We start from the raw sequence: 13,426 nt of genomic DNA, 5'->3' as shown, positions 1-13,426 counted from the left end.
AATCTTAATCCAACTAAGGCTTGAGTGGAGACTAGGGAGATGGGTGGTGGGAATGCATCATATACCATCAGAAGCAACTTTCTGGATTTAAAAACACAAGAGCAGAATGGAGAGGTACCTAGAATTCTGGAATAGCTAGAGCAGGGGTGTTGAACTCATTTGTTACAAGGGCCAGATGTGACATAAATGTCACTTGGTCGGGCCAGGCCATGCCTTGCCAGCCCAGAACAAGAGTGGGTGTGTGGCTGTCTCGCAGGCCAGATAAGAGCTGTCAAGGGGCCGGATCTGGCCTGCGGGCCTTTATGTTTGACACCCCTGGGCTAGAACTCTGTAGGTTGGATTGTGCAGATTCCAGCCATGGTAGCACTTTCCTCCCGTGCAAGGAACCTTCTCTTGCATCTGTGGCTCCATTTGTGGAAGAGATCCACAGAGTCCAACCGTTAGCTAGCAAAATACAGCTTCTCTTGCAGTTATGGGCAAACCGCTTTTGTGCCTCTGGAAGCCACAGAATTGGCCGGTCACTCCGACCAGATCCCTGCACGAGCTCCCTCCTCATGAGAGAAGGCCTTGTTTTTAAATCCTGCTTACTATGACGGCCGCGTTCTGTCTTCTCGATGCTAAGTTGAGAGTGTCGGTGGATGCAGGCAAGCAGGGGAGGGGGTTGACCTTGTTCATGCGTCTTTCTGCAGTCATCGACAGCTGTACGGTCGCGGTGGCTTCCAACAGCACGCCGGAAGGGGTCCGCTACATCTCTTCGAATGTCTGCGGCCCGCACGGCAAGTGCAAGAGCCAGGCCGGGGGCAAGTTCACGTGCGAATGCGACAAAGGCTTTACTGGCACCTACTGTCACGAAAGTAAGATTGGGTCAATGGGTTGACTTGGTTTTTATAGCTGTCTGTTTTTTTAACAACCTGTTTGTCCTTGAGAGCAAGGGGTTGGCTAGAAATCACAAACAGAGAATCCCGGGGGGCTCTGCTCCACGCACTTCCCTTCCTCTTTGGGTGAACCAAGACTAGCAGTTGGTTCTATTGGGCCCTGGAAGTTCTTTCTTTAAGAGGCTCCCTGCCCTTGAGCACTTAAAACCTTTTTAAAAATAAATTGTAATCTTTAAACATTTTACGTGCTAACAACCTCTCTGTTAGTCTACGGCAAATTTACATTGGGGAGAGGGGGGTTTATGACCCTTCTTTTAAAATGTTTAAATCATTCTAAGAGTGGAGTTTTTGCTTTTATTAGTGTCTGTCTTTATAGCCTTTGGGGAACGGCTTGAATAAGAGGGCACACATGCTTTCTTGCATGCAGACATTCCCAGGTTCAGTCCCTGACATCTCCACTTAAAGGGGTCTTGGATAGCCGGGCTAAGACAGATTTCTGCTGGCATTGCTGCTGGTCGAAGCAGACAAGACTGGTCAAGGTAGACCAGAAGTCCAAGTCAGTGGATGGTAGTTTCACGTGTGAAGTTCTGCAGATTCACGTAGTAAATGTCAAGCTGTGTAGTTTGCCGTGGCAAAGTTACCTTCCTCTTCTCTCCTTCCCTCCTCTCGTTTATACCCAACGTCGTTTAATTTGTTGCAGACATCAATGACTGTGAGAGCAACCCGTGTAGAAATGGAGGGACGTGTATTGATGGCATCAACTCCTACAAATGCATTTGTAGCGACGGCTGGGAAGGCACTTTTTGTGAAGCGAGTAAGCAAAGTCCTCTTTGTCCAGCTGAAGGGAAGGTGGGAAGAAGAGGGGAGAGGTGGCTTTTTTCCATAGAAGGGTCTAAATGTCAGCGCTTTTTCAATGATTCACTCTGAGCAGAGTCCTTGGGAGAAGAGGTGGATCTCTGTAAGGAAGATCCAGCCCTTCCACTGGTGAGAGAGGAAGAAAGCATTCCCTTTGACCACCAAAAGGGCCATGTTTGGGATCATGGGACCCGCATGGACAAAAATCATGTGATACAGGAGCTGTAATAAGGACAGGAATTGGTTGAGATTAAGCAGAAACACTGGCTGGATCCAACCCAAAGTTTGCCATTTTGCATCAGTGTTTGGTATTAGGGGAAAATAAATGTGCCTGAAGTTGTTGTAGCTGCTTGTTTGTATGTAAACTTAACTTTACACCATTTAGTGGCGGTGAATGATTTCATTTCTTAAGCAGTTGCTTTCTATACTGGCTCCCATATTCAATTAAATGGTGTTTTTGAAAGCAATTATGGAATTTTGAAAAAAAAATTGGGAGGGTTTAGGCTAGGTTAGCTTTTTGTTTTGGTGATGACCACTTAGGTTACCCCGTATTTATTTATTTACTAAAATATGTCTCTTATAGCTTTAATAGTTTTGAGGAATGGAAGAGTTCAGGATTCGGTTTTGGGGTAGCAATCATTAGATTCTATGGTCATTAATACAAAACCCAAAGGATTAAAAATGAGTCTGACTCCTGAATTTCTGTGTTGGCAAAGGGAGAACAATGCTAATTAAGCCATTTAAGTGTTTGCCCTACTAAAAGAGAAGATTGCTGAAAAAGAGCCATCTTGTTCAGGGAGACAAACTGTGGTTTCCAGTGATTTGAGATCGGAACTACTAAGGAGTAGATGCTTTAAGAACTGAAGTAGTGTTCTTGATGGAAGGTATCGCTGTAAGAGAGTTGGGGGCTCTCAAAACTTCATGCTACTTATTCAGATATTGCATTCCTCTACAGAGACAGAACATGTTTAACTCAATGATTTGAAGGTTATAGTGGGAGAACAATCAGGACCGTGGGTGTCCTAATCTGTGGGTTAAATTACGAGTAAATTGGCCTAATTTTGCTTTCAGAGAGTTTGCTTTCTCTGAATTCATCTTCCTTATATGCTTTCTTTCCGTTCAGTTCCTCAAGGAAGCAGAGGAGGGTTTGAACTGGTAGCCTTTGGCCTTGAAGCTGCATAGTTATGTAATAAGGGCCTCTTTAGCTTTCTGCTTCGTGGGTGTGTTTGTTCCAGGGGAACTGGAGTAGTGTTTGCTGGCAAGAAAGGCTGAAATTGAACAGTGGGGTATAGTGCAAAATAAACATGGCAATGTCAGTGGTGGCATTAAGATCTCCAAATGCTTAATCCATGCCTGGGACTCCAGAGGCCAAGAAGAGGGATCGGGCATGCTTTGTGGGTGATAAGGCAGGCTCGCCAGCGTTTGTATCTCTTGCAGATAGTGTTTTTCTTTCTCTAAGCTCCGTGTCTTTCCTGTCTCTTCCAGATATTAATGACTGCAGTAAAAATCCTTGCCACAACGGAGGGACTTGTCGAGACTTGGTCAACGACTTTTTCTGCGAATGTAAAAACGGCTGGAAAGGGAAAACCTGCCATTCGCGTGAGTCTACGTGAAATCATCAAACAGCACTAAAACATCAATAACCTCAATAAAACATCATAATACACTCATAAGCAGGTGGCCTTAAATTTACCCAGGTGCCACCGTATAACAGGATATCAGCAGGTCGACCCCCGCCCCACAGATGTCAAGAGTGAGGGGGAGGGGTGGGGAGGCCAGTGATGACGGATCCTCTCGCGGCTGCCCTCAGTTATAGGCCTGGCAGAATAGCTCTGTTTCACAGGCCCTGCGGAACAGAACATGAAACCGTTGTGCTGGGTCAGACCAGCGGTCCATCTCATCCAGAATCCTGTCTCACACAGTTGACCATCCAGATGTCTCTCAAGCCAATTACCATGAAAGCCAAAGCCTCCCCTCACTGTTATCCCCCTACCCCTGCAAACACAGGTATCCAGAAGATTACTTGGAGGTTTCATTTAGCCACCATGCCCGATAGCCATTGATGGGGAACTTTTTTTTTTTGCCGTCAAGTCACAGTTGACTTTTGGTGAGCCTGTCAGGTTTTCAAGGCAAGAGACATTCAGAGGTGAAGAACATAAGAAAAGCCCTGCTGGATCAGATCAAGGCCCACAACGTCCAGCAATTTGTTAACACAGTGGCCAACTAGGGGCGTCTAGGAAGCCCACAAACAAAACGACTGCAGCAGCACCATCCTGCTTGTGCTCCATAGCACCTCATATATTCGGCATGCTCCCCTGATAACTCGAGAGAATATGTATGCATTGTGACTAGTATCCCTTTTGACTAGTAGCCATGGGTAGCCCTCTCCATGAACATGTCCACTCCCCTCTTCAAGCCTTCCAAGTTGGCAGCTATCACCGCATCCTGGGGCAGGGAGTTCCACAATTTAACTATGATAGTTCAACTTCTAATAAGACCTCTACATCCTTTTCGCACATACTACTTAACAGAACATAAGAAAGGCCCTGCTGGATCAGACCCAGGCCCATCAAGTCCAGCAGTCTGTTCACCCAGTGGCCAACCAGGTGACTCTAGGAAGCCCACAAGCAAGACGACTGCAGCAGCAGCATCCTGCCTGTGTTCCACGGCACCTCACAGAATAGGCATAGGTGTTTTGCCATTGCCTGCCTCCGCATCACGACCCTGGTATTCCTTGGAGGTCTCCCATCCAAGTACTTGACATGGTTGAGGCTGAGAGAGTGCGTGGTCGGCCCAATGTCACCCAGCAAGCTTCCATGGCACAAGCGGGGATTCGAACCTGGGTTTCCCAGGTCCTAGTCCGACACCTTAACCACTACACCACACTGGCTCTCAAACTATCCTGCATGCATTGATCTGATTCCTTTTGAAAGCCAGTTATAAGAACCTTCTGGTTCCGAATGCTAAATGAGGCTTCCACACATGCAAGGTTAGCGTTCCTCAGGAAAGGAGCTCAAAAAGCAGCTGGCTTGTAGCCACCTGTGCAGAACTTCTTTAAGAACCTTACTCTAGTTGTAACTACATGGACTTTTAAAATAGGCATGTGGTTTTACAGGTTACACAAATAAAGTGGGGCGGGGAAATGTCCGAGCCACGGAGGCAGCAGCATGTAAGTTTTGTTGCAGCTTCGCTTCTCCGTGCGATCCTGAACAAAAACTACAGTCCCCACAAGGCATTGCAATAAATCCACCTGCCCAGCTGACCTTGGGCCAGTCATGCACTCTCAGCCTAGCCTACCTCCCCAGGCAAAGTTAAAAAGGAAGAGACGAGAATGAGACAAGTCGCTTTGGCTCCCTGTTGGAGGGTCTAAAGGAAGGAAATAAAATAAAATGACACCAGCAGCATACATGCATATCAACATGATGAGCTGGGAGAGACCTCTTACAGGACGGGGCAGGCTGTTCCCTCCTTAATCCTGACAGGCTGGTTTTGACCTTCTGCAGGCGACAGTCAGTGTGACGAAGCCACGTGCAACAATGGAGGGACCTGCTACGATGAAGGGGACGCCTTCAAGTGCATGTGTCCCACAGGGTGGGAAGGAGCCACCTGCAACATCGGTAAATTAGCCCGTGACCTCTGCTCTCCCCCCCACCCAAATAAAATGCCAGCTATGCTGTGACTCAGCAGCAGACTTTTGTGTTTCTTACGAGCTCTTCCTTCTGTTGCAGCGAGGAACAGCAGCTGCCTGCCCAACCCCTGTCACAACGGCGGGACTTGTGTCGTCAGTGGAGATTCCTTCACGTGCGTCTGCAAAGAGGGCTGGGAAGGGCCCACCTGCACTCAGAGTAAGTCCCTTCTCTCTCTGCGTTCCACTGAACTCTTCTCAGATGGTGTTCGACGAGAGGACCTGCTCGTCCGGCTGCCCTTGGGAACTGGAGATGGAAACCAGAAGGGGGAAATTGCTCCATGGCAGGGCTGGAGCGTCACCTGTATTGTTTGGCTTTAATAACATCGCAGGGACAGAGCTCTGACCTGGGCATGAGAACGTTGCACGGGAGATAAGTGGAGACAGATGTCGCCTTCCGGTGCGGCTGCCTCGTCCCCGGCCAGGCCTGATTTCTCTCTTCTTTCTCTCGCAGCAATGGCCCGGTCTGACGCTGTTAACTTTTTTCCCCCGATGAGAATTCTTCCCAAGAATTCTCTTCCTGTGGCCAACTTTCTGCTTGACAGCTGAAATCTGTTTGGAAAGGAGGTGATAGCCCAGGGGTGTTGAACTCAATTGCTACGAGGGCCGGATATGACATAAATGTTATGTTGTTGGGCTGGGCCATGCCTCACCAGCCCAGATTGAGAGAGGGGAGGGGGGGCTGCCTTGGCTGGCTCACAGGCCACATAAGGGCTCTCAAGGAGCCGGATCCAGCCTGTGGTCCTTACGTTTGACACCCCTGCTGTAGCACAAGATGGCCATAGAATCATAAAGATGGAAGGGGCCTTAGAGGCCATCTAGTCTAACTCCCTGCTCAATGCAGGATCAGCCTAGAGCATCCCTGACAAGTATTTGTCCAGCTGCTGCTTGGCAGCGAGGGGGATCTCACCAGCTCCCTAGGTAGCTGATTCCACTGCCGGACTACTCTTACTGTAATTTTTTTCCCCCAAATATCTAGCCGGTACCTTTCTGCCCACAATTTAAACCCAGTATTGCGAGTCCTCTCCTCTGCTGCCAACAGGAAAAGCTCCCTGCCCTCCTCTAAGTGACGGCCCTTCAAATACTTAAAAGAGAGCAATCGTGTCCCCCCTCAACCTCCTCTTCTCCAGACTGAACATTCCCAAATCCCTCAGCCTTTCCTTGTAGGGCTTGGTCTCCAGGCCCCCAATCATCCAGTGGGTTATCTGGGATATTGACATTGGTTGCGATGCTGTGATTTAAACTCTTTGTTATTCTCTGTCCCTGCAGATACAAACGACTGCAGCCCGCACCCTTGGTAAGTGACATGATCCGGGAGATAACTCTTTACTTCAATGCCTGCTAAGCATCTTGTGTGCTAGAAACTTTGCAAGTAATAAGTGCTTGAAATGGTTATTGTTTACAGAGGCATGGTTCTAACACACAAGATGGTGAGACTTCGGTGGGGAGGGGAAAATGCAAAAATATAATAAATGAATCAATTTAATATTGTTCCTTTGAAGAATCCTATTGACAGTTCCCAAGTCTTTTAGCTTCCTCCTTATTTAGCTCCTTTTCATCTCTTCCCCTCCCACATAGATGAGTTGACCAGCTAAGCCTATTTTCATCTAGATTGCTCCTATTAAAATTAAATCTAACAGCTGGCATACCATATCTGCTTTAAAGTGGCAATATTGGCTAATTTTGATTGTGTATGGTTTGTGGAAGAGCTTTAAAAACTCCTTTTAATGGGCTCAGTTGAGTAAATATGTTTTCCCCCTTCTTCTCTCCCCTCTCCTTCCCCATAGCTATAATAGTGGGACCTGCGTGGATGGCGACAATTGGTACCGATGTGAATGTGCGCCAGGATTTGCAGGCCCAGACTGCAGGATAAGTACGTATTCTTCAGCCTAATGTTACATTTGAACAAAACATGCAATGTTAATGAGGTTTAGCTAAATAATTGTCTACCAGTTGGCCTCTGTGTACCGAGTTTGATTCCCTACTCCTACACACAAAGCCTGCTAGGTGACCTTGGGCTAATCACAGCTCTCTCCGAACTCTCTCAGCCCCACCTGCCTCACAAGGTGTCTGTTGTGGGGAGGGGAAGGGAAGGTGATTGTAAGCCATTTTGGGACTCCTTAAAGGTAGAGAAAAGCAGGGTATAAAAAGCTACTTCTTCTTTTTGATGTGATATATTTGCTTCCTGGCAGTTTATTAACACATTAAAGATAGGAGAGTGCTTGCACTTCAAAACAAAAATCTGCAAAACAGCATTTGTTCACTCTAATCTTAATACTGTAGATGCATGGTATATCAGGCAGGTGTGTTTTTCGTCTCTGGGCAGCCTGTAGTTCTGTGGCAGAACACCTGCTGGCCAAGTATAAGGTCCCAGGTTCAATCTTGGAACCTCCATGTAATAGAGTTTGGGTAATAGAACTGGGAAGGGAACTAATTTTCCTGAGCCAGGTACTGCTGAACCATACTGGCTCGTAAGGCAACGCCATATGTCCGTAACCTTGAATTGTGCGACCTTGAAGCTGGAGATTTCTGCAAGAGTCGTTTGCCTCGGTCTCTCAGCATTTTAAAAAAACTCTTGAGCAAGTTCCACAGCGATCCCTACAGCCTGTCGTAACGAACCGTATGGTTTCTCCCTCTCTTCTCCAGATATAAATGAGTGCCAGTCCTCACCCTGTGCTTTCGGATCCACGTGTGTAGATGAAATCAACGGATACCGTTGCATCTGTCCACCTGGTCGCAGTGGTCCGAGATGCCAAGAAGGTAATCCTTGCATAATAAATTTATATACAGACGTAGTAGTTGTAGGAATGTTTGACCGACAACAGACAATATCATCAGTGAAAAATAGGAAGGAAGGGGAGAAGGTAGCGTTGGCTCGTATCTACGGAAGAGCCAACCACTGTAGGAAAGATGGGAGTGTATTTTTAGGTTCCCTTCTGAGAGCCAGTGTAATTTGGAGCGGTGGACTCTGATCTGGACAACCGGATTTGGTTCCCCACTCCTCCACATGAAGCCAGCTGGGTGACCTTGGGCTAGTCACAGCTCTCTTAGAGCTCTCTCAGCTCCACCTGCCTCACAGGGTGTCTGTTGTGGGGAGGGGAAGGGAAGGTGATCATAAGCCGGTTTGATTCTCCCTTAAGTGTTAGAGAAAGTTGGCATATAAAAACCAACTCTTCTTTCCAGGTTTTTAAAGATATGAGGTGTGTCTCCATTCCTGTCCTCTGTGAGATTCAGGTGTCTTTCTGAATAAATCCCTTCAATGTATCCTTTCTTTCTTCCCCCCTCTCTTAGTTTCAGGAAGGTCTTGCATTGCTAGTGGCCATACCGTTCTGGATGGATCTAAATGGGATGATGAATGCAACAGCTGTCAGTGTTTGAACGGAAAGGTCACCTGTTCTAAGGTACTCCTTTAAATCTTCCAGCTGCCTTCTTTCTGCTTTTCTGCACAAAAGCCCAGTTGCCAATTGAGTGTCCCATACTTCCTAGGTCTGGTGTGGTCCGAAGCCGTGTCTGATAAATGCCAAAGGCCACAGTGAATGTCCCACGGGACACACCTGCGTCCCTATTAAGGACGACCACTGTTTTGTGCGTCCGTGCCACAACGTGGGTGAGTGCTGGCTTTCCAGTCAACAGCCGGGAAAGAAAACGTGCAGCTCTGACTCGTACTATCAGGATAATTGTGCTAACATCACGTTCACCTTTAACAAAGAGATGATGAATCCGGTAAGTAGGTCTTCTCTTGCGTCTAATTTATAAACCCCTAATTGGAGTAGTTGGTGAAATCAGTTTGTACAGTAAGTACAACCAGGCTTGTATCGACAGTCAGAATCAAGCACCAAAATGGTTTTCTTTGCTATAGAAAAGAGCCAGAGTTGAGTAGCCCCTTAAAGACTAACAAAATTTCTGGCAGGGTTATGAGCTTTCGTGAGCCACAGCTCACTTCTTCAGATAACTCATACTTCTTCAGAAAGCTCATACCCTGCTCAGGATGGCGTACGTGGGGCTACTCCGCTGTGTCCTTGCATCAACATTAGGAGACAAATTAGATTAAAAGGCTTAAGACTATCCAAATACTATCCAAATAAATGATAAGGATGAGTGAAGAACAAAATCTGGCTTTCCTTTGCAGATCGCATGATGCCCGTCTAAAAATGTAGGTACACTTCTCAGGCAGCTTTGAATGGCTGTATTTCCCTGTTGAGAGGGAAATACGCTTGGCAACCAACCTGCACTGTGTGAAATGGCCCCGAGTCTTGCCAGGGTTGAATACTACGGTTTCTGCTCTAACGTAGTTGATATCAATAATAGATAAAATGATAAAGAGAACAGCAAACTCTCGCCAGTTCTCATAGATTTTTTTTGTCTTTTCCCCATAGGGTCTTAGTACGGAGCATATCTGTAGTGAGCTGAGGAATCTGAGCATCTTGAAGAATGTTTCCGTTGAGTATTCCATCTACATCACCTGTGAACTATCACCCCTGGCAAACAATGAAATCCATGTTGCAATTGTAAGTCTTCTAGTATATTGACTTGCTAGTTATATTGCTCTGATAAACACTGACTGAATCGTAGAGGACCAAGACTCCACTCAACATCTTCAATTTCCAGACGTGGAGATAGGGGTCAGCCCTCAGTGTTAACATTTTGCATTGGTTTAATATAATGCCTTCTATGAAATTTCATGTTTGCCACCTCAGGTATACTAGAACAATAGAAATTGACAACACCAGGCTAAAGAATCTAAACAGTTTATAAAAAGACTAACGTGAAGTATACAACAAGCTATATAAATCACCTAGATACATACAAAAACTATAACCCAACCCCACAACAAGGTAAAAAATAAGTCCAACAGAATGTTGGCATGAAATTGACACAGAGAGAGTTTTAAATCTCTATGCATACTTTGGGAAAGAAAAAACGCTAAATACATACTTTACAAGAATCAAATGACTGATGAAGCCATTGGTGAAAACAGAACTCAATATTTTATCTGGAACGTCTGTCTCCTTTGATCTCCTCTGGATTCTTCTGGTGGTCTTAGGACTGCTGTTTATCTTCCACACTCACCTGGTCATTTTGGTGTTCTTTGCTGAAGTTCTCTCATGGAGTTCACCACATTCTGTTGGACTTATTTCTTAACTTGTTGTGGGGTTTGGTTGTAGTTTTTGTATGTATCGAGGTGATTTATATAGATTGTTGTATTCTTCAGAATTTTTTATGTTAGTCTTTTTATAAACTTTAGATTATTTAGCTTAGTGTTGTCAATTTCTATTGTTCCTCAGGTATACTAACAAAAAAAGGCATGTTACAAACCAATATCAGTTTGAATCCCAGCTTCCTTGTCCAGTTCTTTTGAAAAGTAGAAAGTTTGATTACATAACATGGTGCTGAGAAACAGTTGTTAGGCTGATAGTAGTCTGCGTTGGTAGTAGCGAATGGTTTCTCGTGTTTTGGCCAGACGTTAGGGTTTGTTTTGCATCCTTCCAATAAGTTTCACATGATGGTTTAGAGACATCTCAAGAACCAACCCATCCCAATAGTCAACCATACTCTTCCCCCCTTCCCCCAGTCTGCTGAAGATATCCAGGAGGAAGAGAACCCAATAAAAGAAATAACCGAGAAAATTATCGATCTTGTTAGCAAGCGTGACAGGAATAGCACACTTTTTGCGGCAGTTGCAGAAGTCCGGGTACAGAAGAGGCCAGTAAAAAGCAAAACGGGTAAGTCTTAAAAGAGGATTGAATATCTGTATCCCCCTTTATCCATAGAAAGTTTGATGTGTATCACATTTACCCTAAAATAACAGTTTTGTTCACTGCTAGATACCGAGATCCATGAGTGGGAGCTCCACATACCAAATAGATTTTCCTAGATCTTTAAATATGATCCTGAAAGGGATTAGAGAGATTCCTGGAGAACAGGTCCACCAATGGCTACTAGCCAGTGACTAAAGAGGAACATCTGCATTTGGAGCCAGTAAACCTCTGAATCCCAGTGCCAGGAGGCAACATCAGTGTGGAAAGGCTTTGGTTTCCATATGCCCTGTTTCTTGGTGCTCCAGGTTAACTGGTTGGCCACTGTGTGAGATAGGCTGCTGGACTAGATGGACCCTCACTGGTCTGATCCAGCAGGGCTTTTCTGGTGTTCTGCCATTCCACCATGTCCTCCCCATGGGGTCTCTCAATATCAGTGTGGGATTGTGTGGGGGGGAGTACCTGTTGCAGTTTGAGTGAGAAATCTTTAGAAATTTCAGGCTTGCCCCTGGCATGAGCAGAAGTGTTATCCGCTTGTGCAAAGACATCTTTGGATCTGAACTAATCAGTTCCTAATACAGGAAGATGCCCATTCAAGCTATAGTGAATGGTTTCATTATGGTTTCCCCAATTGATGTAAGCACTAAATCTTCCATTGGTTTGACCTAATGAAAATGGTTTGGTTCTTGGGGAACATAAGATTGAAATATATTACCCCCAGCAAGCTGGGTACTCATTTTACGGACCTCGGAATGATGGAAGGCGGAGCCAACCTCGAGCCGGCTACCTGAAACCGACACCCGTCGGGATCGAACTCAGGTCGTGAGCAGAGCTTTTGACTGCAGTACTGCAGCTTACCACTGCGTCACGGGGCTCATTATTTCTGTTTAGCCTACCTCCAAAAAGATAAAGGGCTTAAAGGAGCCAGGTGGTGGTAGGCTGGGGGCATCTGTTTTCCTAAAACACCGCTTGAATTTTGAAGGTGCTTAACCGGAGTCCAACTTGCATTCCAGATTTCTTGGTGCCGTTGCTGAGTTCCGTGCTGACGGTGGCGTGGGTCTGCTGCCTGGTCACCGCTTTTTACTGGTGCCTCCGGAAGCGGCGGAAGCAGAGCGCCCACGCCCACACGCCTTCGGATGACAACACCACCAACAACGTGCGGGAGCAGCTGAACCAGATCAAGAACCCCATCGAGAAGCACAGCGCCAGCGCCGTCCCCATCAAAGACTATGAGAACAAGAACTCAAAAATTGCCAAAATAAGGACACACAACTCCGAGGTGGAGGAGGACGACATGGACAAACACCAGCAGAAGACCCGGTTTGCGAAACAAGCGGCGTACACGCTGGTCGACAGAGACGAAAAGCCCCCCAACGGCACGCCCACAAAACACCCGAACTGGACAAACAAACAGGACAACCGGGACTTGGAAAGTGCACAAAGCCTAAACCGGATGGAGTACATTGTATAGCACACCCGCAGGTGCTGCTGGGCAGGGCCTCTAACCCATCAACTCAAGGCATCTTGGAGCTTGTAGTTCTTAAAGCGGTTGTGTAATATTTTCGAGTCTAAGGCTGTTATTTGCTTAGGATCCCTGTGTTAATTTAAGTTTTGACCAGCTGGCTCACACTGGCAGTGATAGTTGCTGTGGTTGGCTGGATTACCGAGTGCTGCATTTCACATCTATGCAAAACTAGTCCGAAATGCCCCCTGAGTGTCAGTTCAGCTGCCGCTGAAGCAAACCCAGAAAGGTTTCGTAAGGTTATCGCGTAGCTTTATTTAGCTTTTTCCTGTAGCAAAAAACAACAACACACTTCGTTTCTTCCCCCGTTCCTTCTCTCGAGATGTCATGATTTATATTACAGTTTTAGACAAAATACAATTTTATTTATTTATTGAATTAGAGTTCTTTTGTATATTGGTTTTATGGCGACGTACAACTAGTTCTGTATTTGAAAGTGCCTTTGCAGCTCAGAACCCCAGCAACTATCAAAAAAAGTTTATTATTTATTTTTTTATTGTATTGTTTTTGTTGGGAAAGGGCAGGGGGGTGGGACCGGGGTGGGGGGACCTTGTCAGCAGTTGCTGGTAAAAAAAAAAATGAAGAATTGAGAGGAAAATGTGTCAAAAGTAGAAGTTTTTGTATAGTTATGTAAATAATTCCTTTTTATTAATCACTGTGTATATTTGATTTATTAACTTAATAATCAAGAGCCTTAAATATCATTCCTTTTTTTATTTATACATACGTGTTT

The 13,426-nt window shown here is 45.8% G+C and overlaps 1 protein-coding gene across 1 annotated transcript in view; it reads left to right on the top strand.

Annotated features, from left to right (window-relative positions):
- The window catches only part of JAG1 (jagged canonical Notch ligand 1), a 56,920-nt gene extending 44,278 nt beyond the window's left edge, over positions 1 to 12,642 (top strand). The window contains exons 13-25 of the mRNA XM_056856391.1: positions 690 to 854; positions 1,576 to 1,689; positions 3,216 to 3,329; positions 5,234 to 5,347; positions 5,459 to 5,575; positions 6,685 to 6,712; positions 7,203 to 7,288; positions 8,062 to 8,175; positions 8,707 to 8,816; positions 8,902 to 9,138; positions 9,792 to 9,923; positions 10,988 to 11,138; positions 12,185 to 12,642. Of these exons, the coding sequence (XP_056712369.1) occupies positions 690 to 854; positions 1,576 to 1,689; positions 3,216 to 3,329; positions 5,234 to 5,347; positions 5,459 to 5,575; positions 6,685 to 6,712; positions 7,203 to 7,288; positions 8,062 to 8,175; positions 8,707 to 8,816; positions 8,902 to 9,138; positions 9,792 to 9,923; positions 10,988 to 11,138; positions 12,185 to 12,642 (1,940 nt within the window). The remainder of the gene's footprint in view (positions 1 to 689; positions 855 to 1,575; positions 1,690 to 3,215; positions 3,330 to 5,233; positions 5,348 to 5,458; positions 5,576 to 6,684; positions 6,713 to 7,202; positions 7,289 to 8,061; positions 8,176 to 8,706; positions 8,817 to 8,901; positions 9,139 to 9,791; positions 9,924 to 10,987; positions 11,139 to 12,184) is intronic.
- The last annotated feature ends 784 nt before the right edge of the window (positions 12,643 to 13,426 follow it).

This window comes from Euleptes europaea, chromosome 10, assembly GCF_029931775.1.
Source record: "Euleptes europaea isolate rEulEur1 chromosome 10, rEulEur1.hap1, whole genome shotgun sequence".
In the NCBI taxonomy this organism is placed as follows: domain Eukaryota; kingdom Metazoa; phylum Chordata; class Lepidosauria; order Squamata; family Sphaerodactylidae; genus Euleptes; species Euleptes europaea.
Note: the sequence above shows the minus strand (reverse complement) of the source record. Positions and strands in the feature narration are given on the sequence as shown.